The sequence below is a fragment of the Rhipicephalus microplus genome, chromosome 5, assembly GCF_043290135.1.
Source record: "Rhipicephalus microplus isolate Deutch F79 chromosome 5, USDA_Rmic, whole genome shotgun sequence".
Lineage (NCBI taxonomy): Eukaryota > Metazoa > Arthropoda > Arachnida > Ixodida > Ixodidae > Rhipicephalus > Rhipicephalus microplus.
In genome coordinates, this window is record NC_134704.1 from 176620168 (window position 1) to 176645426 (window position 25259).

Genomic DNA, 25259 nt, shown 5'->3' on the forward strand with positions numbered 1-25259 from the left:
ACCCGTGGCCACGGGAAGGAATTCTTGTGGAGGTGGTGCCACGTGATTTCTAGTGGTTTCGTGAGTCTGGAATGCAGCGTTGGTTTCGTTCGACGTGCGAGGCGATAGTGCTGAGCAATTTCGTGATAGGATATGAGGGGCTTGCCATAGTTCTCTTGCTTCGTGGCGGGGCCCACCGCTTGGTTGACGAATTCTCAAGCTTGTCAGTGGGCGGCCTCGTTTCCCGGGTTCCCTGCGTGCGCTGGGACCTAGATAAGAGATATGGGGGCGGATCCTCGTCTTCGAGATAGGCGAGGAACTCAAGGAGCCGTAAGATACACGGAGCTACGGTACCGCTAGCAAAATGAGAGATAGCGGTTTTCGAGTCGCGCTGAGGATCGTAGTCAACCTGGAGGACCCCACGAAAGCTATGGCCACTTTCTCGGCTTCGGCGGGGTGGAAGGCACGGACAGAGCCTGCTGCTCGCAAGATTGAGTCGGTGTTGAGGGAGGTGCGAGTAGTTATTACGCTAAGTGCGTACGCGCTTGGTTGAGATGGGTAGCAGGCCACGTCCAGGTAGGCCACATCGGCTGCGAGGCGTAGTCGTCGTGTAATTCTTGGGCTCGTGCTCGCCGTCTACCCTCGTGGTGTCTTGCGAGCATGCTTTTCAGCAGTGGTTTGATGAAAAAACGACGATGTAAAGTCGGAGGTATAGGGACCGGGTCTGCGCCCGATGGCGAGGCGGTGAGTCCTATGCGAGCGAGTATCCAGCGGCCAGTCTTGCTACCGCGAAGCCTCTAAATCTGTGCTATGCGATGCGCTTCGATCGCTTTGTCGACAGTGTTGTCGATGCCGAGGCTGAGGAGATGTGACGTAGAGGTCTTGCGAATGAGTCCAAGAGCCGTCTTGTACACTTTGCATATAAGTTGGTCCAGCCTGTCCCTCTCGCATTCCAGTAGGCGCAGATATGGTAGTGCGTATGTGAGAAACATATGACGAAGGCATGGATAAGCTGTAGTAGCTCTCTTTCTATCATGCCTTGCTTTCGAGCGGACATGCGAGCAATGAGGCGAGTAATTTGAGTGACGGCAACGGTGAGGCGTTCCAGGGCGATGATGTTCCGTTTATTTGATTGAATGAATAGTCCTAAAATGCGCATGTGGTGAACTTGTGGTACAGCTACACCGTTGACATAGATTTGGATGGCCGGTCGGGGAGGGTACTTGTTCCGACGGCGGTCGGGAGGACGAAACAGCAAGAGCTCCGACTTGCTTTCCAAGCACGTGAGCCCTGCCTGCGTCGCGTGGCTAACGACGGCGTCGGCCTCACGTTAGAGGGTCTCCTCTATCTCGCCGTCTGAACCCGTAGTCGTCCACAGCATGGCGTCGTCTGCATAGATCATATGACGAAGGCCCTGGATGCCATCGAGTGAAAAAGGCGCCGTGCGAATAGCAAGGTTAAATAAAAATGGAGACAAAACCGCTCCTTCAGGGGTGCCTCTGTCTCCGAGTGTAAGGTGTTTAGAGGCGGAGCCACCGGCTAACGATATTTCAACGGTATGGTTCAAAAGGAAGTCACATAAGTAGTTATACGTACTTTTACCTGGGTCAATAGCGGCAAGGTTTGAGGCGATGGCTTCGTGTCGCACAGAGTCGAATGTCTGATGAAGATCTAGTGTGAGCACGGCGTGAGTGCCGGCCTTCGGCGGGGTACGAAGGAGGTCGCGGCGTATTTGCACTAGCGCGTCTTGCGTCGATAGGTTTGCGCGAAAGCTGAGTATCGTGGGAGGGAGACGGTCATTTTCTTCAGCGTAGGTCTTTCTTAAGGACAACGTGTTCTATTAGCTTGCCAATGCAAGATGTGAGTGATATGGGGCGTAGGTTGCCGATGTCCATCTTCTTGCCTGGTTTGGGGATAAATACGATCCTCGCATGTCTCCAATATCTTGGTGTGTGTGTCGAGCGCGAGCACTCGTTAGCGTACCGCATGAGCGCAGCTGCCGATTTAATGTCGAGATTTCGGAGGGACGTGTTGCTTACGCCATCAGGACCAGCCACCGACATTGTGCGAAGTTTGAGCATTGCAGCGTAGATTTCGGCCTCCGTAATATCTTCGTCCAGTCGGAATTTGGTTTTCCACTGTATGAAGGAAAGTGCTCTGGCGGTGCGTTCGGCTGGGCGAGGTTCACGTAACGACGAGCCAACTCTTCGAGCAGCTCGGCGTCCGTGCAGGGTAACGATGTAGCAGCTGGTGAAGCTGTTTTTGCACAAACGACTTGGACGCACAGGGATCGAGCAATTGTCGTAGAAGGTGCCACGTTCTCTTGGAGCTTATCTGCCCGTTGAGACCGTCACACAGCTGACCCCACTGCTGTCTCGCAAGGGCGAGGCTGTGGTTCTGAATTTCGCGTGCTAGCGGTTCGATGCGGTGGCGTAATTTCTTGTTGTGATGCTGCCGGTGCCATCTGTGCATGAGACCAGCGTGTGCGTCCCACATGTGGAGAAGGCGAAAGTCGGTTGTGGGTAAGTCGGTGGTAGTCTCCACTTCACGGGTTGTGACTTGCACGTGCTCTCGCAAGAAAGTGATCCATTCATTCATGTCCATAATGATGTCGAAGGCTTGTTCTTCACGCAGCGGCAGAATTTCGGCCAATCGGTAATGCGAACTGTGGGTTTTGGCTTCTTGCTCAGGCGCGTTTGAATTGTTATCGCGAGGACGTTGTGGTCACTGGCCACTAAAAGGCGCTTGTTGTCCCAAGTAGCACGCGTGACGTTCTTGCACAGTGTTAGGTCCGGCGATGTGTCATGGCACACACTGTTGCCTATGCGTGTGGGCGGCTGCTGCGGATCGTTGAGTAGGGTAAGGTGAAGGTCTTGTATTAATGACCTAAGCTTTCTTCCTTTCGGATCCGTGTGCGTGTAGTCCCAATTGGGATGCCGTGCGTAAAGTCACTGAGCAAGAGCAGCTGCGCGTATCCGACGAGAGCGATCGTCTCAGTGAAGACGCGAGAGAAGTCTGCCGCTTTCTCACGAGGTGAACTGTACACAATGAGGACGAAGAGCGACTTGCCTGTGCGTTTGCGTGGTAGAATCTCCACGATCATATGCTGAATTCCCGTTGCTTCCCATTCGTGCTGTACAGCTGTGAGGCTGTTGTGAACGAGCATGAATGTGCATGGGGGAAGCATGCGTATCAAGCTGTTAAGCCGCGTAACCGTTAGCAAAGTGAGAGATAGCGGTTTTCGAGTCGCGCTGAGGATCGTAGTCAACTTACCCGTGGATCCTGCGACGACATCGGTGATGCTTTGGTCGACGCTGGGGGTCCTTGAGCCCAGGCAAGCTTCTTGTAACAAGGCATAGATGATGACTGTGACAATCCCTGGGACGAAGCAGGGGAGAAGGGGAGAGGCGATGAGGACCAGTTGAGGTAGCTTGCAGAATGGGACCGCGATCGGGACTTGAACTGTGACTTGGACCGTGACTTGAACCGTGACTTCGACCGTCACTTGGACTGTGACTTGGATCATGACTTGAACTTGGACTTGAACCGGAGATTAGACCGGGACCTCGACCGGGACCGGCCACGGTTGCGGGATCCGGAACAGTCGGTTTGTTGCTGCTGCTGCGGCTGGCCGAGAGGCGGGTACGATTTCTCTTGGGACGGTGAGTGATCGGTGCGAAGGATTGATGGCTGCAGCGGTTGTGTCTCTTCGTCGGGCGCTTGCGCCGGTGCGTGGCCGGACGGGGTAGGCTTCTTAACGAAACGGTATTTGCAGTTCGAACTGTTCGTTGCGTGACTGCCCTTACAAACGATGCAGTGGGCAGGGCATGTCGGTTGGGTGCCCTGAGGGATCGGCGGGTGTTCCTTGCCTCAACGTGCACAGAGGTTGCGTTTTGGAAGAGGGCAAACGACAGTTCGATGACAAATTTTGCGGCAGTTAAATCATGCTTCTACTCTTAGGTAAAAGGTGTGGAGGCGAATGTAGGTGCCGCGATAGAAGATCTATCGTGTCAAACAATCTCCAAGCATGGTGACGAGCACGTGGTTGGTCCGTCCCATGCGACGGCCACCCACGACAGGCATAGTGGGGTTGATCTCTTGCAAGTCCTTCAAGATTTTTGCGTCACTAAAGCTGTCATAGGCGTTGAACATAATGCCGAGAAATGCATCGTCGGGGGGTGGGGCGTAAACGTGAATATCGATGGTCTGGACTGCGATCTGCATTGACGTCATGTGACGGTAGGCTTGTGCTCGGATGGATTCTTTCACACTAAGGGTGAAGGTTTTGTATGTGGTGTAAACCCGCACTTCATCGTGGGACGCTAGTGGCTGGTCTGGTAGTGACGCGGCCTTCCGCAGGGCTTCGTACAGCTGTCATGGCAGCAGCTTCGTAAGGTCTGCGGGAGGTTTTGGCCGTCCCACGATGTGGATGGCGTCAGGTGGCATTTTAGGTAGTGAACCGTGTCTTCGCAGGGGCGGCGGGCGTGGTTTCAGGTCGTTACGTGGGGGCATCGCTTGCTGGGCGCCGTTCAGGTGCGGCGTTGCCTGGCGGAGCTCCAGGCGTCTCTTCTCCTGGGCGCGAAAACCAGGCGATGGCTGCAAAGAGCCATCCGACCATTCTTCTGCTGAAATCGTGGTTCTTTCAACCATATACTCCATATCGGGGGACACCGGGCGCAGCAGGAACGTGGGGAGAAACGTTAAAGCACTGGCAAAAAGACTACGCGAAAGAAAGCGGGAGCGTTGCAAGAGACGTGAGAGTGTCTCTCACAAACGCGAGAGCAAGAAACGCACGTCGGCTCTCTCTGAAAGCTCGAGACGGACCTCTCGTCCGAAGAAATTCCACTGTCTTCAGGTAGCACCATTCTTACTTGATTCAGCACAAGGCAAATGCTTGATGGTAGCCGTGGACGCTTCAGTTGTACAGTATGCCCAAATTGTCCATGCAGATGTGGTAGCTCATCATATGGGACCAAAGGAGTACGTGCAACACCCACCCCCACGAATTATTCGCTACAACACCTCTTTCAGGCGCGTAGGGCCGCATTAGGTGTAAAAACCACACGACGAAAAATTGAATCTCGCATGGTGCGGCACAGAATCTCTTAGCGTTGCAGGAAATTGCCCAGAGTATCACTTGGGAGAGAACCTTGCAATGAGGGTGGGCGCTCTCTCTGGTAAGCGGTGTTATCCCGACAGTTATTTCACTCATCTCAAGTTACATTATGACCCGCCGTCATATATATCAAATGTGACTTATAACGTAAACCAGAATCTTTTATATATGTCTTCGAGAAGACTTTTTATAAATATTCTTGAAATTCGAAGTGAATGTTCGACTGTGGGTGGTTGGAAAACAGACAAGAGTACACTCTGTGCTCGTGTGATAATAAATATTCCCTTGCAGAGGTGATCGCCATGAATCACAGCAAGCCGAGCTGTTAATGATAACGTGGTGAATTAGTACTATTTTCAGGGCTTAGAGGCCTTCCTGTGGAGCAATCGCTGTTGTTTTTGGCCTCCATCGTTCAAGCTTGTAAATCGATGCAACAGCATATTTTTGTGTGGAACATCACAGAGTGCAGGTTCAAGTTAACATTTCGTCTACGTGCTCACGTATTTTGGCTTCAAGTGTGTTTGCAAGGGGAACAACTAATCATGGTCTTTGTGATGCTTCTCCTGAGACAATGTACTTCAGGCCCAGTGACAAACTTCTGTGACGCGATATGACCGGTACAATAACCTCCGTAGAAGTAGCCTTGAAGTAGAAACTCCTTGGTTGTAAGGAATGAATTATCACTTTTGTCACTAACAAATAAATTTTATAATGAAACCAAAAATGCAAGAACCACCCATGATGTTGGCTGTAACGAAAAAAAATAAAAAATGGATTCGCGTGAGGCTCCTCAGTTCAAATGTAGCATAAAGAGCAGAACAAATATTCACAGACAATTCCCAGCCACATTTGTTTTTGTTTGTTTTTTAGCGTTTAAGAAAGTTGCGACAATTGTGGTCAACCATCGCAAAGACGCATTTTCTTGTTTCAAAACTGTGTAATCATGGCAGGAAAAATTCGGTAGATCGTGTGCACAAGAAGGGTCAAACGTTTAGTGTAACGTTCCAGAAGAGTAAAAGCATCAACACGCCAATTTTAGTGTCTGTTGTTTGGAAGTCTCCGGAATGTCGGTACTGCTAAAGGTCGGGAGCTGAATATTCCATCATTCTTCAAACAAGCATGCCCCGCCGCGGTGGTCTAGTGGCTAAGGTACTCGGCTGCTGACTCGCAGGGCGCGGGTTCGAATCGCGGCTGCGGCGGCTGCGTTTCCGATGGAGGCGGAAATGTTGTAGGCCCGTGTGCTCAGATTTGGGTGCACGTTAAAGAACCCCAGGTGGTCTAAATTTCCGGAGCCCTCCACTACGGCGCCTCTCATAATCATATAATGGTTTTGGGACGTTAAACCCCACATATCAATCAAATCAAACAAACATGAGTTCTGAATAAGTTTAATAAACCAATATTTATATGTCACAATTTCACCTTCTCATGTTCTACTGTATTCGTACTGTAGCGGGCGATGACACCGGTGATCGCGATAATTTTATTTGTGAGCACATACAAATTCGTATGCCTAGGCGCACGGCGCAGACGCGGCCAACATGCCTCACGTTATCTCCGGAGGGCTGCGGAAGATACGCAGCCTCGCCCCTTTTGGTTGTCGCTTTCGAGGCCTCTTTTTCTTAGAAAAAAAAAACTAGTCTTGTCCGAAACTTCAAGGAATGTGGGTGCCTTTGTTTCGCGCCTCCGTGGGGCAAGTGCGCTACAGTACCATCCTGTTCTGTTTTTCTATGGAGAAGTTGGGGTCTATACTACCTCAGCTGCTCCATATATTGATAAGTTCTGCAGCGAAACAATAATAACAATGAATAATACCCGGAATGAACAATCAGCAAAAAACTAAACATATTAGCGCAACAAAACCATTTCAATGTACAGTTTGCTTGCAGCAGTTCACAAAGGCATAAAACGTTGACGCGCACACCTTTCTATTTCTACTCACAATATATATACTAATGCATCATTTAGTAAAGGCAGACCCTAGCTATATCGAAAGCGCTTATCCAGTGCGGTCTCCGCTAAGGTGTTGGTCAGGAAGATGTTCTTCTTTTCTGAATATGCATCCCAGGCCATGGTCCAAGTAATTTCTTTAATATCAGGGGCCGTCTGTCCACACTTGTTAGTTTCTTTTTTAGTTTTTCTTTTTCATTCGCGCACTTTACGCACTCTAGAAGAATATGGCGACGATTTTCATCTTCATGATCACAGTAGCATTGCGGGGGGCTGGATCAGTGTATTCTGGGCAGGAAGCTGTTTGTGTATGTTAATTCTAGTCAAAACCTGTGGGTCAACGTCTTTAAGTGTTGGGGGAGATCTGCCGTTGTTGAATATTTTCTGTGTGAATCAACTCCATAAAGTACGGATTGCTTTTAGTGGTTAAGAAACCACTGCTCCACAGAACAGTGTTTGGCTCCTTGCGTTATAAAATTTCAAATATCCGCCCCAGACATAAGGATTGCGCAATCCAGTCCTTCATTCGAGGCTTTCTTGACGAGGCTGTCGGCCTCTTCATTACCCTTTGTTCCAATCTGGCTCGGTATCCATCGGAATACAATGTTGTGTCCCTGCGCTAAGGCATATTCGCCTCGTATAATGTATCACTTCGTTTTGCGATATGTTCTACGATTTCACCAGTTTGTAAGGTGATCTCGCATGTTTAATTGTCTGAAGGGCGGATTTGCTATCCCTGCATAACACCCACTTTCGTGTCCCAGAATTCTCGCAGATAAAGTTAACTGCTTCACTAATTCTGATTTCTTTGATGAACATTTGTGCGATAATTTATACATTGTCTTTCCTTGAACTTCGAGTACAAAACCGCACAGCCTGACGCTTCTTCAGTGCTGGGCCCCTCTGTAAATTACTTCGTTTTTTAAGTGTGCATTGAATGAAAACGATGACGCACTATCTGTACTGCCACTAGAGGCGCCATGTCTGCTTTCTTGCGCATGCCATCTATTTCACAAATAGCATTCTGGACCGGCTGCGTTTCAAATAGTTATTGGTTAACATCGTTTATATCTTGGTAGCACTGCTCGAAATGATGACGCACTATCCTGTAGGCTCGTTGCCATCTTGTGTGTTCTGATTAATTTTGATTGATATGTGAGGTTTATTTTCCCAAAAGTACCATATGATTATGAGAGACGCTGTCGTAGAGGGCGCCGAAAACTTTGACCACCTGGGGTTCTTTAATGGGCGACGAAATCTTAGCATACAGGCCTACAGCATTTCCGCCTCCATCGAAAATGCAGCCGCCGCAGCCGGGATTCGATCGCGCGAACTGCGGGTCCACAGTCAAGAACCTTATCCATTGGACCACCGCGGCGGGGTGCGTGGGAATTCTAAATAAATGTCTAAATGTTTCTATTGCTCGGAATACTGCCACAGGTGGTTGTCCAGTTTCTGCGTACACCAAATCACTGAAAGTCAGCCATGGCAACCCCAGACATACCCTTAAGCTCCTTGCCCATAATAAGTGAAGTCTCCTTTTGGTGGAGGCCGGAGTTTCGTGCAGAGAGTAACTCTCCACGGGTCGTATGTACGTAACAAGTAGAGCTAACAGGGAATCTGTGGTAACACCCCATTTAGCCCCGGAAAGATAACGGAGGATATGGGAACGGATGATGTATGGACGTCTGGTCCATCGTTCTTGGATGCCCAACGAACATTACAAGAAGGATTAGATTATGTAGACCGTTTCTTAGAAGAAGACTTTTGGCTCTGGGTCTGACAAAAACAGCCATACTGCTACTCACACAAAAATACCTGAATAATTCTAAACTATTCTGCAATCCCGACCTATTCAAATGGTAAAGACTCAGAGATTCTTAGGTGGGATTTTATACCAGAGAATAACATGGTCACCTCATGTTCAGACCCTGTAACAAAAAATGAATGAAGGGGTGGACTTTCTACTTTAAATTTAGCTAGAACCCTGGGATTGTGCGTTTTTGTATGTAGAATGTTTGTATGAGTTCTAGCTCTGATTCTTTCGAGCCATTTATATCTCAAAGAACGAACGAATATAACGCCAAATTATTACTCCCGACGCTACTCTATTATCACCAAGTCTGATTGTATGAAGCCATTAACAACAACCGTTGCGGCTTATTTACTTCATTAGCAAGAAGAGCAACAAAAAAAAATTAAGGGCTTGGCCATACAAAAAAGTAAACAAGATGACAGCTTGTATGCGTAACAGCTGAAAAAACGTAATAAGAGCGTGCGATCGAGTATTTACCGCACCTAATCATTCTCCAATACATTCACAGTTATATAATCTGTATTCACGAAACTTTTTTGTGAAGTACAAATAAAATATGCGCACCTTCTCCTTGCAGCATTTACACCTAAGTATTTGTTAGCTTATTTAAATATTTATTATTTATTTGCCTATATGGCCCATTGTAATACCAGGAGGCCATATTGAATGCATGAACAACTCTAATTACAATAAAATGGCAACAACAAAATAATTATAAAAAAGTACTAAACAAGAGCTAGCAGCAGCGCGTTGAATCTGACGATATGGACTCGCATGGTTCAAGGAAATTGTAGTGAGAGGAAAAGTTTTGTGAGACCAAGGTGTGAGTACTTTTACTCCGTAGTGCTGCAACGCAAGGAGACAAGTACGTAATGTGGAACTTCAAGTACGGGTATTGAAAAATAGAATCTATGAAACAAGACATGCAACAATATTACCAAAACAAAAAAATGTTCATGTGAGAGGCTGGCAGTATTGCTCAAATACAAATAATAAGATGTTACGGCTTAGTAAACAGATGCACGCAAGGCTCCCATACGCTTTCCACTAGAGATACTGAGCGACTTTCGCGTTTTCTCGTCGCTTCATAGGGACTGCTTTCCGTATCTGATACACGCAAAACACGTGGCATTTAATAATTGAGTTTTAAGCTTAACCTTCTTAGTTTCTAGTTACAGATCCCTATATCACTTTTTCTTTTTCTCTTTCCAGCGACATTACGACCACCGACTCGACTTGGTAAGCAGAGTTCTTTTCAAGCCTCTGTGGTTCATGATCAAACTTATCAAAAAAAAGATTACTGCAGATCCACGAAGGGAATGACAATGAGTGGGGCGAAGCGTCCTTCTGTCCGTCCATGCGTCCGTCCATTCATTTGTCTGTCTGTCTGTCTGTCTGTCTGTCTGTCTGTCTGTCTGTCTGTCTGTCAGTCCGTCTGTCTGTCTGTCTGTCTGTCTGTCTGTCTGTCTCTCTCTCTCTTTCTGTCCGTCTGTCTGTCTGTCTGTCTGTCTGCCTGTTTGTCTGTCTGTCTGTCTGTATGTCTGTCTGTCTGTCTGTCTGTCTATCCGTCTGTCTGTCTCTCTCTCTCTTTCTGTCTGTCTGTCTGTCTCTCTGTCTGTCTGTCTGTCTGTCTGTCTGTCTGTCCATCTGTCTGTCTGTCTGTCTGTCTGTCTGTCTGTCTGTCTGTCTGTCTGTCTGTCTGTCTGTCTGTCTGTCTGTCTGTCTGTCTGTCTATCCGTTTGTCTGTCTCTCTCTCTTTCTGTCTGTCTGTCTGTCTGTCTGTCTGTCTGTCTGTCTGTCTGTCTGTCTGTCTGTCTGTCTGTCTATTTGTCTGTCTGTCTGTCTGTCTGTCTTTCCGCCCGTCCGTCCGTTCGTCTAGTAAACACTCTAAGGGCCACCATATCGCATCTTTTCATCATATATTCGTCATATACAAGTACCGCAATCCAGCGGACATTCCAAGGACTAAACGGAAGGTGGCGTCTACTAATACCACGATGACGACATGGGACATACGACCTACAGCGCAAGGAGCTTCGCCCCTAAATAAAGCGTCTTGGAAAGGCTCAGCGTCTAATAATTATCAAAACACTACAAAGAACAAAATGTATACATCGCATGAATCGTTATTTACAAAATAATAACTGCTATGTACATGATAACTTCTCCCTCATAAAAAGTACTTTAGGCCAGCCTCGGGTTGAGTGCTAGCTAGTGCTGTGGAATAGTGATTTCATCAGCTCGGTGCTCCAGCGTTTAGTCTCCGGAGATAGCGTACTTTTTAACCATCTACGAGATCTTAGAATAAAGTGGAGGGAAAACACCATTGCAGAGGAAAATGTTATAGTAGCTGTCTAGATGTTTCCTTACCGTGTAGCTACCTGCCTGAAATGTATTCCCTTTCAGAACCCTTACTAAATATAACCGATGCCTAATCAAGGATGTCCTATGCCTTGCTCCTATTAGCAGGTGGCAGTTAGTTTCGACATTTCCAATATGCGAAGTCTTTTAGGAAGTCTCCACCTTTATTATTTTTTGTGAACATGTGATGGATGATAAACAAGCACGTCTGCACAAAGTGACCTTGAGCCTTCATGCGCACGCACATTTTTTTCCCGCCTACCAGCAGAGTCAGCCACCAGAATGCAGTGTTCGACTTAGGTAGTGTAGAGTGCTCTCGTTGTTTTTTTATTGCTAGAATAACAGCAGAGTGACTGGAGCAGCGCTGCCGCATCAAATTTTCCTAGAAACTGGGCGACAGCCAAGTGGAAATCATTAAGAAGAGACAAAGATGAAATGTCTTCGCAGCAGACAGATTAAGGTGTGGTACAATCATTTTAATGATGGCCACGCATCGGTGGAGAGCAAGCCACGCCATCAACATGCCATCAACATACCCAAATCAGCCATCAACATGCCCGGTCATCAACATGCTATCGGTCAGTCATCAACATGCCCAAATGACCAGGTCGTTGCTGAAGTGAACGCTGTGGGGATGCGGGACCATCGTGTGTACTATCCAAAAATGTGTGAAAGAGGTGGGCGTCAGCAATTTTCCGACGCAATGTATATGACTGAAGATTTGGCCGGGAAGAGAGTTGCGGGGAAATTCGGGCCAAAGATGCTCATGAAGGAGCAAAACAAATTGTTCTTGAAATTTCACATATGCTCAATTCTATAAATAGTGAGCTCAGCTACGCGCGAACAACGTAATCACAGGTGACGAGTCTTAGATATGATCAGGAAACCAGATCTCAGTAGTCAAAGTGGAGACATTCCACGTCACCGAAATCAAAGAAGGCACGCCAGGCGCGCAGCAACGTCAAAGTGATGCTGACTGCATTCTTCGACTCCGGTGGTGTGGTACACCATGAGTATGCGCTAAAGGGTCAGAAAACCACAAAATAGTACTACAGGGTTGTTTTCTGTCACCTATGTGATGCTGTGCGGCGCAAAAGACCGGATTTGTGGTCAGCAGGAAATTGACGCATTCACCATGACTATGCTCCTGCGCATTTTTCACATTCAATTCAGACTATTTAGGCCCAAAAATAGGCTCCTGAAGCTCCACAGGCTTCTTTCTCTCCTGGTATGACATCCTGCGGATTCTGGCTCTCTTCCTGAATAAAAAGCTGTTTGAAAGAGCGTGATTTCAGACACGAGAGAGCATTATAGCTGAAGCGACAGCTGAGCTAAATTTTATTCTAAATTCCTAAAGAGGCCTCTTTGGAATGCTTCCAACAATGGCAGAACTTTTGTGTGTAGAATCCCAAAGAGACTACTTTGAGGATGGTTGGGATTTAAAGCCTGCAGTTGTTATGCCAGTTTTTTCGCCAAAGCGCTCATACTTTACTAATAGACCTCGTATAACAGTGCTAATATTGGGCCGTAAAAATGACATAAACCATAGCACTAATTAAAACCTAATGTATTTTATACTTCCAGTCACCTTACACACACTTTATCACAACCTAACTTCATGACAACAAAAGCGAAAAAATTATGTTTAGGGAACAGCAAAAGATTTATACTCTGACTGGAAGAATGAAGTATATTTCGTTGTTAGTCAGCGCCGTGGTACATGTCCTTCCTTCGTTCCGTCTTTTATGCGCTGTTTTTACTGGAAACCATGAACCAACCAGCCTAAACGCATACCTCACTATATATTTACCATCATCTCTAACGCCTCTAACAGCGCTTCTTGCTCTTTTTTGCAGCAACGGTCAACTTTGGAACGTCCTTCTGTGAGTATACGTGTCCCACGAATATATTTATGCAATTGTTACCCAAACAGCATCGGCACGTGCTTGTGTATGCGTTCGGGAGAGGGAAGCCGCTGGGATATGTAATTTAGGCTACATATTACCAGTTTATCTAGCCTTTAAAAATTGCACCAGTGTAAATATAAATGTAAATATAATAATTAAAAGTACCAAAGCTGACACGTTGGTTAAAGTACGGCATTGTAAATGCGGAGCACTTCTTAATCGCACGATGTTACGCGTCGTGCGTCGGCGTTGTACAAACACCCACTGCGCATGCCCTTGCCTAGTGTATCGTGCTTCATTCGAGCTTTGTGTGCCAACTGTTTGCTCCCCCCTCTCTCTCGCCTCTTAAAGCTGACGCCGACAGCGTTTAATAGTAAAAAATGACTCCTCGAGCTGTACAATCATTCACTAGCCACCCCGTATATGTAGGTAGTTAATTGCACACCACAACAATTAAGCAACATTCCCTCAGTACCCCCACCACTCTGCGACGCTATTATACAAGTACAGCTAAAAAAATGTGGGCGGCAATTTCTTAGCTGAGGATCGCCTTTCTGTGAGTATCACACACCAAATTTTAATAGGGCATTAATTTCGGTGTCAACTACTTTCATGTTACTAATTGGTGGGGTTTAACATTTCGAAACCACCATATGATTATGAGAGGCACGTATTGAATGGCTCCAGAAACTTCGTTCGACCACCTGGGGTTCTTTTACGTTCACCCAAGTCTGAGCACACGGACGTCAAGCATTTTCGTCTTCATTTAAAATGCGGCCGCCACGGCAGGGATTTGATCCCACGACCTTCAGTACAGCTGCCGAGTGCCTTAGCCAATAGATTACCGTAGCGAGTGTTGTCAGCTATTTTGAAATTCATCATGCTGACTGTATTCCGGTTTTAAATAAAATTTTCTTAACTATCTTTACGTGGGTCACTTGCTGTATGAACGACACACTTGGTCGTTAGATCCACAAGGCAACTGCGTAAATAGCGACGGGAACACGAAATGCCCTTTCAAGTTTCAGCTTTGTACTGAAGAAATCCCGCACTCATTTTGTTGAAACGAGTTTCTCTAGGCAGGTGCGAATACTGAGACAAGCAGGCTTCCCACAGGATGTATTAGTAAAGGTCTGCAAGAAGTTGATTAAGAAGAACAAAAAAGGTTCTGATGGGGTAGCAACTTGGAGGAGAAGGCGCAGCATAATAAAATGGTGGTTGCTTCATGTGTTCACGATTTTACCCACCGCCTCACAAAAACATGCATCATGACATTTCGTCGAAGTGGGAATTTCTGCCAAAAACAAGTTATTCACTTTATGTCCCAAAGTAGACAGACGTATGGCTAATCAGCAAAATGTCCACCAAGGTAAATTCAACGTTAGTCATGCTCACAATTATATATCCTGTATCACTGCTGTTGGCTGATCCCTACCCCTGTCTTGCAATCATGTATACGTGGGTCAACAGGTCAAGGCCTAAATATTACTCTTCGAGTACATTATAGTTCTCTGAAAGGTCACTCCGGCCTTAATATAGTAGCCCACTGTAATGAATGTGGCTGTGAACCGTTCTTTAGGGACACTTCTGTGTTGTTTTGACATGAGAACCAAAGAGCACGTGGAAGTATTGAGGCTGCGCACATTAACAAGAAATCTGTCTTGCGTCAGTGTTTCCTCGGTTGCCTTGCATAAAAAAGAGTCAAGATATCTTGGTCCTGTGGGATGGGCGTACTATTGTTGATGTGGCCTGTCTTTTTATCGAATTGGTGCTTATTTACTTTTCTCTTCTCCCCCTTTACCCTCTCTTGCGTTCCATCCTGTTCTATTGTATTGCCTCGTTTTCGCAATAAAGCTTCGGTTGATGGTCTCTGCCTGTTTTTGTTTTTTTCTCCTGTCGTGTTTGCGTCTGTCTCTTTCGCAGTTTTAATTGGGGTCATTACCAACTCGCCCAACTTACCATTCTTCTGCTAGTTAAAACACAGCCTCACTGCGAACATTGGCGCGTATTCACCAACAGTGGTCTGCGCTCAATATTTCACGCTGAAAGTTTTCTCAGGATATTATTGTTGCCATTTGCAATGCAGCACATATCATTAATTATTTCAGCTAGCATATGAGAAAACGGTCTTACAAAAGAGAAGTTTTGTGCATATGGCTCCTTCACTTTACAAATTAATTATTCATTTTCAGCAACGTTCCGACCGGGAACACGACCGCCAAGTGAGTTATTATCCTTTCGTTTTTTTTACGAGCATAGTGCCCACTCCTGCTCATTATAGGGGGAAGTGGTGCAGACTCATCTCTTGTCTTCTTTGGGTACATGATTTCTTACATATTTTATACTGAGTACAGCGCTGAAGTTTCACGCCACTTCTCTCAGAGTATCGCTACGAAAGTAAGCGTAATTGAGTGCTTCGGCATTGAGACAAGTGAGACATATATGTATTAACGTGCCTGGGGTGTGATTCATTTTTAAGTCACCCGGATACCGAGCATTCATGCTTCGAAAAAACACTGTGTCCGTACAAACGCAGTTTCATTTGGTGGTCAAAAAGAAGTACTTACTGGCGTCGTGCCGAAGGGTTTGTATAACTACTTGCGCACTGAATGCTTCCGCAATGACCTACAGCACTCAGCTAAAAATTCACTGTACTACCTCGAAGGTTTGTACCTATCTGCTCCTAAGAGCACCTTCGGATACTGCTGAGCAACTACAGTAACAGTTTAAACAAACTTAAAGGTTTGACAAAATGATGATGATTCTTTTATCCCTTGACGCTGGTTCCAGTGGTACGTACGCCACGGGCACAACCGTCTCTAGGACACCGACCCAGGGCCCTTCTTATATGTTCTTTTTGACACAGGGAACCTGTACACTTGCTTCGGATCATGCCTCGTGCCATGATCAGTGGGAGTAAGGGGATTGATAGGTGGTGATTCTCATATACTTCCGCCTCCTCCAAATAAGACGCTTTACCTCCTTTCATGATGGCGCGTGTGGTCTTCGTGGCTGCCGGCATGGCATCTCCACTTATTGCCTCGAATTCAGGCAGGCTGTCACAAGGCTCGTGTTGTGCGTGATCGACAGAGAGGTTTGTCACCTGAACAACGTTCTCCAGCCCGTTCGTCCGCACAAACTTCTCACGCTTGTTCTTCATTGCCATCACCTTCCGGACATTGTTTGTCTTGCAGCAATAATTTCTCAACAAATTTATGGCCTTCCCACTTTTTCTTTTCGCGAAGGCTTCCTTCTTTCCCTTCGCTTTCGTTACTTCTCCTGCAGCCGTTTCCGTGGCACAGGGCAATACTCGTTTGCTGTCATTGTGACTTCCATTGAAATTTCAATAAACTGATTTACACACCAGTTTTTATTGTACCTGTTAGTAGTATAGTTTTCTTATAGCAGCGTATAACATATTCAAGGAAGCAGCTTGGTTGTCTAATGAAGTAGCGTGGAGAATGTACTGTCTAGAGGAAATTTCCTGTCGTTTCCAGGTTTGTTTTTAGATATTATAGGTGTGAATGTCTGATATATTTCAAATGTCGCGCTTCGACATTCCTGCAAGTCTACAACTGACATTTTATATTTCAGCGTCGCCAGCTCCAACAGGCACCAGCTTTTGTAAGTAGAAGGCTACTTTGAAGATTTTTCTTGCTCGGGGAAACTCCATAGGAATGTATGGTCGCACAGTGTAATGGGATGGAAAAAGCACATACATCATTAATTTAAGACGCTGTTTAGTGCAGTTTCTATTCTTAAATGTACCGATTTTCTAGCACACGCCACAGACCTAAATGATATATTGCGGCCTTGAACTCACTATCGAGGCCACGACAAACATTTGCCGTCGCATGACTGCAGGAACGTTACCTAAAGCTTCAGTATTAAATATTCATGATCTGTTCCTATTTTCTTGTAGACAGCTTAGCCTTCACCTTCACTTTTCCCGGTCCCCTACAGTAAACATTAGCATTGTAATTGAAATTACAGATAAATTCAATTCTAGTGTAGGCTCACGAATATTCACATGCTGTGTCCATTCTTCTTATCTGTTTAATGTGTGAAAAACCTCCACAATGCAACAATAACTGTGACCGAAAGATCCATCAACCTCGAAAGAAAGCCGAGAACTTCACAAAGGTGACATCAACGCCAATTCAATTCTATTAAACACGGCAATATGTAACTGCCCTGATATTTATGCAGACGTATGGTGGTCACATACGAAGTACAGATTAACATCAAGAAAACAGCGCCAAATGCTTGTACAATAAGGTATTCAATGTACAAGAACACTATAATATAAGATTATTTCTGATTTAAGAATGGGCCTTATAGCGGTGCCAGGCTACCTAAATGTTGATGATTGCGGAAAATGTGCTGCGTTCACTGCCATACTTGGGTTTTCCTTCAGCCAACGCTCGAGTTGAGCAAAATTAGCTCACGCACTAGTGCGCATGGTTATAAAAGGAGTTTATTTCATATAATCTCAAAAAATAAGGAGATAATTTTCAAATGTTTCCTTTGTGTAACATGTGCGCGCTAAATATTCTAGTTGGATTTCCTTTATTTTATACATTTAAGATTGTTCTGCGCATGTAACAATAAAAGGCAAGTGTATCTTACCTCTATAAACGGACGTTGTCACTATTTGAGCATAAGAGCAAATGTGTACTACAAACGTGATGCCACAAGTTTTGCCGTCATCAAAGCACTACGCACAGAAAACACTTACATCACTTTTTCAGTATTTACCAGATAGCTGCCTCTTATGCGTGAAAGATGACAGTGTGATATCTGGTCTCACCTTGTCTCGTCACAGCGTTCTGCGACCAAAGGCAGTGCGTGAAGATGTGTCGTGAACGCTTCGGTGACAGGCTGAACTCTTCCAGTTGTCTGGCAAACGCATGCAAATGCGAGGTTACACAAAGTAAGTAAGTTACACAAAGTTTGTTAGAAGTGAGTTTCGTATACTGGTCTCATGCAAAACTATTATCAAGGCATCGTAAAATATAAAACCGGTTCTGTATATGTGGTGCTAATTGCTTGGCGCTGTTAACGACATGGTGATAGTTTCACTGCTTGAATTATTATCGGGGCGCAATCGAAAACTGCCCTTGAATTCGGAGCATGTTAAACGATACCAAGTGGCCATAATAATAAACAAGGAGGTCACTTGCTCAGCGTTCAACGATGATTACTTGGTCAGCCGTGGCATGCCTTAGATCAGCTGTAAAAAAGTATTTATATCTGTACAGCTGGGAATCTAAGGTCCAGCACATGTTTGGCCATGTTAGGATTAAGGTTGCCTGTACAGCAGACTTTCAAAGACAGAAATTTTGCAGTATCCCGCAGAAACTTGAAAAGCAGCTCTATTTGCCATATGCGTGCACTATATTATCATATGAGTCTATTTCGACGAGAGGCAAAAACCTTGTCCACGAATTTGAAGAACGGATGCGACAGAATAATTTTCATAGTACTTGGCAATTTTGAACGAATATGAACACGGCAGAAAGCAGTAAAGACTGTGTTCACATATTTCTGAAATACTTATGGTTAGTCAGACTCAAATTAATTCACTAGATACACTCACTCCGATGAAAACTGGTCCTAGAATAATTGCTGAATAAAAATAACAAGAACGCCGAGCACAAGGGGATAAACAATTGAAGTATTGTTATGACAAGCAATGATGATAAAAATCTACTAATAAAGTCAAGAACGCTCATGTTCTCGGCGACGAGACATGAATACATCTCTTGCCCTCTTGTGGCAGGCGTCCTCGTCTGGTTATTCAGCGCAAACTGTCCAAAATCTGTTATATTGGCATAGTTTTGTATTATCAGTAGGCGTTTCTCCAACTGCATATTGAAAATCAGTGACATGAGGCTCATTTTAAAAACAAGCTCGTCTGTTAAATCGGACAATGAGAGACGGGAATGTTTGGCACCCCACGACATGTTGATTTTTCATATTTCGCCGCATTTAATCAATGGGACGGCACCTGTTTATTTTCATGAATGGTGTCCTCCCTGATGTGATAAATGTGTGACAAAACAGCAATTCAGTTCATTAAGTAAAAATGAACGGTGCCGTTTTATAAACGGCATTAACGTAAAATTTTTACCATATGTGAGCTTTTACTTCCATTTTTTATCCCGTTTTGACGCTATGTGCTATGTATGTATGCTATAGCGTCAGTAAAAAAACAGTTGTAACCTAATTCTAGATACCATTAGCGTACTGACGCAGCTGCATACCAAAATTTCAAAGCAATGCCATCATCTCCGAGCGGTACATGTGCATCGAGGAACGAATCAACTTATTTCGGGCGCTCACCCGATTCGATATCACTAAAAGTGAAGTTCACACATTCATGGGTATTTTTTTATTCTCTCAATTCCCTGAGCGTTTTGGAGAGCCTAAGTCACCGTGCTTGTGTGCATGTTTATTTGCGAGTGCGTAAACAAAAAAAAGCTTACTGCATTGGTCACAAAAAAATTATTACTTGGGGCTAAAAGTTTACTCGTGGCAGGGCGACTGAAAAGAACCATGTGCAATGCTACAACGTAATTGTACCGTACTCCCACTACGTGCTAGACGCGTCTAAATTAAATATTGCTGAGTTTTTCACATACCAGGGCTACACTGTTGATCAGGTACCTCTTAATTTCCTGAATGCAGCCAGGAAACCAATTTTTCTTTTACGTTTACCTATATATGGCCACCGTTCAACTAGTACCTGATTGATTTATTGATTGATTGATTGATTGATTTTTTATTGATTGATTGATTGATATGTGGGTTTTAACGTCCCAAAACCGCCATATAATTATGAGAGCTTCCGTGGTGGAGTGCTCCGGCAATTTCGACCACCTGGGGTTCTTTAACGTGCGCCAAAATCTGAGCACACGGGCCAACAACACTTCCACCTCCATCGGAAATGCAGCCACCGCAGCCGGGATTCAATCCCGTGATCTGCGGGTCAGCGGTCGAGTACCTTAGCCACTAGACTACTACGGCAGGGCAACTAGGACCTGACCAAAGTGTACGGCTTGCTTAGGATCGCCCTGCCCCATACCCGCAATAACACCGTTATTTAACTAGCACTCACGCTTCGGTGTTTTAGGATTCATGGTCAGCTGGAAGAATGCAGCTGCTACGCTCACGAGATCCACCCTGCGTAACATCAGGAGGAGTCATTCATTTGTAATTGCCTTTTAGAAGTGTCACAAAACTGACGCGAGTAATCACGTGTACATTCCTAGTAAATTTTCTTTATGTCACTTTCTTTTTGTAGGACTTCCAGAGAACAAGTATGATTGTGAAATAAATAATCCACATATTCTTTGTGATTAATCGTGAAGAGCTCTTCCTCATTTTAATGATAGGTTTGACGTTGTCCGTATGGAGGTTGTGCGCACGGGTAATTTAGTCTTACAGTTAGCGACACATTTACTACAAGAAGACCGCGCTAACGACAACATGTCGCGTGTAATAAGAACCCCTATGGTATTCCACTTTTCGCAGCATGCAGCCCGTCACTGTGCCTGGAGATGTGCCGTAAGAACAATCCCGGGCAGGAGGTACTCTCCGCTGGATGCCAGGGAGACAACTGTAGATGCAGTCTTAACCAGCGTAAGTTGATGAGGAGCTCTGTGACGTGTTTCATTGGGCACTGCCATTGGATGTTTTTCGCAATCTACCTGATTGTCCCGCGATTGCTATAGCGCATTTTCTCCCCAAGTAGAAAGAATAGCAAGCCATAATAACCTTGCGAATGCTTTTCATGGCAAAACATACATTCTTGAAGAATGTATTGTTATAGAAGTGTGACATCGTACTTGCTTTGTATATAAATTGTATATATTATTTTACTGTCATGATCCCAGCTCATCTAATGCAGCAGATCTGACACGAAGGTTTCTGTTTTTAATTGCTTTGATTAGATCAGTGTAAATATTCCACTAGCATGGTACTTAGAGGTGATTGGTTTGATTGCGTAGCTCAGGAAACACATATACACATATATGAGGCTGCTGAACTGCCTTCACGTACTTCAGACCTTCATTCAGATGACGATCAAATTTCAGCTTTCTGCTTCCAAAATGAAAGAAATAATAGCAAGGCCTACTCCATATTCTTAAGCTAATGTAAGCGCCTGCTACACCAATAATATACTTTAAAAAATTACGCTTTGGACACCATACTAGAGCCCTGTTCAAAGACTCAACATAAAATAAAATCAATCGAAAACGACAGTATCTATGCACCTTGGCCTCGCCTCTTTTTATCTTCGACAGAAGTCGTTGAAGTCACTTATGAGTCGACTCACTCGGACACACGAAGACTCAGATCAAACCGTGAGTTGAATTCTTATTGAGTCCGGGTGAGCAATATTTTGGTGAACTGGAGTTCGAGAGAACTGGTTTAAGAAAATTTTCTTTAGTTTAAGTCCGAGTGAGTCCGACTCAAGAAAGTTTTGGTAAGTCTGAATCCCCACCACTCTCCCGCCATTCTGCTCGCCAATTAGCTTCTTCTCAACAATAAAGTTTTCTTTTTTGTTCTTTTTTAAGGTATTCTAGGTGTTCGCGTCCGACTACCTACAACGTGTTTTAGTTCTTACGCTATTCCAGTTTACTCTGCCTTTTTGTTTATTTGCTGTATATTTACTTTGATTTTTTACTTTCTATACAAACAGTGCATTTGTGTCAATACATGTCCCTAATATTGTCTCCCCTTGTGCAATGCCTTGTGTAATGCCTTGTATAGGCCTTTAAGGGTTATTGAATTATGAAGATTCGAAAAAGCCCAATGCGCAATATATATTTCTTGAGTCAGTCTGCATACGCACCAAAATTTTTTTGAACTATGATATTCGCCGATGAATTTTCCCGACAAAGGCAGATTTAGTGGGACGCTTGACTTCATACATTCAGGAAATCGAAATTTTTTGAATGCGTGAAGTCGAACGCACTGTTTTTGCGAAGACAAAAACAACGTCTCTGTCGAGCAATTTTCGAGTTTTTTGAACCAATCAGCAATAGCATCCAGGCTAAAGGCGACAGTGTAACAATGTTTTTCGATTTTAAAGCCGTCATCCTCATGTTTCCAGAAAACGTTAGCATCGAACGGATGGAATTGCCTGCTAAAGACCCTCCGTAACAAGTGATCTGAATTAGCAAAACAAAGGTAGTCAATCAAGCCATGCTTTTGTAACAGTCACTTAGGTCTTCGCCAATTTCCAGCATAACCGGCATTTCAGTAGCGATGGCGGAGTCGCCAAACCACAGCTACCATTCCGTTACATGCTCTGCTAAACAGAAGGAACAATAAGTGATCAAAGGGTTCGGTACAAATTTCTAGTAAATCTGCAGTCCACTTGTGTACCGACATTAAAGGTCGTGGGTTCTCGCATATAATCAGTCTATTTTCACAGTACTAAAGTGTACAAGAACCTGCTGAGCCGCAGGTCGCGGGATCGAATCTCGGCTGCGATCGCTGCTTTCTTAATGGAGGCGAAAATGCTGTAAGCCTGTGTACTCACATTTGGTTGCACGTTTAGGAACCCCGGGTGGTCGTAATTTTTGCCACTACGGCATTTCTTAAAATCACACGGTGTTTTTGGGATGTTTAACGCCACATATCCAATAATCAATGAAGCGTACGAGAGAAATTTCAAAGACATAGAAGGGCTGCGCAGCCAGATATAGGGCAAGATGTGATAAGCACGAAATAATCAATATGAAAACAGCAGACTAAATCTAAAAAGAAACAGGAGAAGCCGACCATAATCTTTTATATAATCAGCACACAGCCGATACTAAAGGGACCCTAAAGTAAAATAGCAATTTACGTGACAGTGAAAGCTGAATGTATGAAAACGTTTGAAACGACTTTATTATCAATAGCAGTGCCCTACTTACACATAAGATAAGATAAATGCATGGGAACACATGCACAACAATACCACATTCGTAAAATGATCTTGATTACGTCAAATGTATCCATTTTAATTATTCAATAGTAATCAAACAAGCTGAACTAAATAAAGAACCTTTCGTGCATCAAGAGACGTAATAAAATGTTGCTTGTTTGTTTCTGTTTGATTTATAAAAAAAGGAACCGCCGAACGTTACTATGAGGAATGGCGCGAGTTGTTCAAAAGTTCAATTATCGCCTTGTTAAACTGGACAGGTCCTGTCATCTAACAGGGCCCAGTTGAACCAAGCACGCCTGCCAATTCGGAGGCCATGGCGGGAAATCGTTCAATGGCCGTTGCTGCTTTGGCTCCCGTTGCTTTCGTTCTGCACGTAGGTAGGTAGGTAGGTAGGTAGGTAGGCGGGTGGGTGGGTGGGTAGGTAGGTAGGTAGGTAGGTAGGTAGGTAGGTAGGTAGGTAGGTAGGTAGGTAGGTAGGTAGGTAGGTAGGTAGGTAGGTAGGTAGGTAGGTAGGTAGGTAGGTAGGTAGGTAGGTAGGTAGGTAGGTAGGTAGGTAGGTAGGTAGGTAGGTAATAAACACTATTAGAATCCAACGAGGAATTACTGGCCCGGGCTAGGCCTCCAGGAGTTGTCGTCCGCTAAGCATCGGGCGATGTTTTCGGCGATAGCCCTGGCTCACTGTACAGCCCGGTAGTTTGATGAAGCTGCAGAATAAGCATACAAAAAATAGTATCATTTCGTGTAAAAGGCTAGTATCAGAAAAATTTCAGATGTGCTTTCCCGTGTCAGTGAACGTCAAGCAGACTCATAATGTTGATAGTATAAGATTGTAATAGCTTTCGAAATAAAATATGATGACCTGACATCCCATTTTCTTTCTTTTCCCCATTTCTCGTGCAGCCTGTGAACCGAGTGAATGCCGACGTCGATGTCTCCTTGCGCATGGTGACAAGCTTATCTCGGCTGACTGCGCGGTCAGGAACGCCTGCCAATGTGTCCACAGTTAGACGTGCGGAACAGCGGCGGTGAAATCTCAGTGCCTGAATCATCCCTACCAAATGACTTTGTAAATCGCACAAGAACCGGACGGCTCGCTGCAGACAAGACATCCGCGTCGCTACATGAGTGCGCTGTGAACGTAGTCGTGTGCAGGGAGGGGGGGGGGGGGGGAGGGTAAGTGAGGCAGTGGGATCATTTGAAGGGGGGTGCCAGTTCTCTCCCGTATCCTACTTAGTTGGGCATCTTACACCATTTTTAAGGCGTGGGGTGTGGCTCATTATGGCATAACTGGTCATGACTGATTATGCAAGGTCTCTATCCGCAGGGTTATAATATTAATGTCAACCGAGGGGATTGGATGGTGAATTCAAAGAACAGCCTACCATCTACAATTACTACCGGATATGGGTACTGCAGGAAATAGAAAGCGGGGCCTTCGGAAGGTCGTAATTAAAAACATGCCATCACTTCCTTTTTTTCCTTTTTCATTTATGGTAGAACTTGTTCTTTTGTTTACTATTTTTCCCGAAAAAAACGAGCACAGTAGGAGGGGAGCTGCTGTGAAACTTGGCGCTGCGCATGCATATGGCTATCAAGATTGCCTTACCTCGCCCTGAAGATGTTATAGGCCGATGGGATTATGTCCAGCTATGAACACTCTAAAACCTGGCGTATATAAAAACGTTCTTCGCGCAGCGAACTCTGCTGAAACAAAACAATACTTCAGTCAAGGAAAAAAAATACTTTTAAAGCGTTTGCCATCTCATGCGTACCACAAGAAGTTGTGAATCCAAAAACAAAGCCTTGTGCTTCTAGGATGAAAACGCTCCAAATCATCAATATTGTGTATCTTATATATCCCACAAGCAACTACCATACAGCCGTGCCCTTTTAGCAGCAACAAGAACCACCAACTTCGGTAATAAAAATGTCTGACAAATACTCAATGTATTGACCTTTTCCTCATTAGGGTATACAATCAAATAGCTTGGCCGCCATAACACAAGGAGGGGCATGACACAAAAGTACGATGTGGCCAGGTCACCAGGCCTCTCTGTCGAGCATCTGTGTTCTATGCTCTCTCCATGGGCCCTATAGGTGTCAACATGCAATACCAACATGTCCATGCTCACGTTACTTCCAATGCATTGACGCCTTGGAGGATTCAGGATATTGCGCCTGCTG

At 45.0% G+C, this 25259-nt stretch overlaps 1 protein-coding gene across 10 annotated transcripts in view; it reads left to right on the top strand.

The window, feature by feature from the left end:
* The window catches only part of LOC119174109 (uncharacterized), a 155584-nt gene extending 130568 nt beyond the window's left edge, over positions 1–25016 (top strand). For 8 of the 10 annotated variants that reach the window (XM_075896204.1, XM_075896210.1, XM_075896209.1 and 5 more), the window contains 7 exons: positions 10074–10100; positions 13079–13105; positions 15322–15351; positions 16724–16753; positions 17955–18062; positions 20666–20773; positions 23976–25016. In XM_075896204.1, coding sequence (XP_075752319.1) covers positions 10074–10100; positions 13079–13105; positions 15322–15351; positions 16724–16753; positions 17955–18062; positions 20666–20773; positions 23976–24082 — 437 coding nt within the window. In that variant the 3' untranslated portion in view covers positions 24083–25016. The remainder of the gene's footprint in view (positions 1–10073; positions 10101–13078; positions 13106–15321; positions 15352–16723; positions 16754–17954; positions 18063–20665; positions 20774–23975) is intronic. The other 2 variants (XM_075896206.1, XM_075896207.1) reach the window with 2 other exon arrangements.
* Positions 25017–25259: the final 243 nt, after the last annotated feature.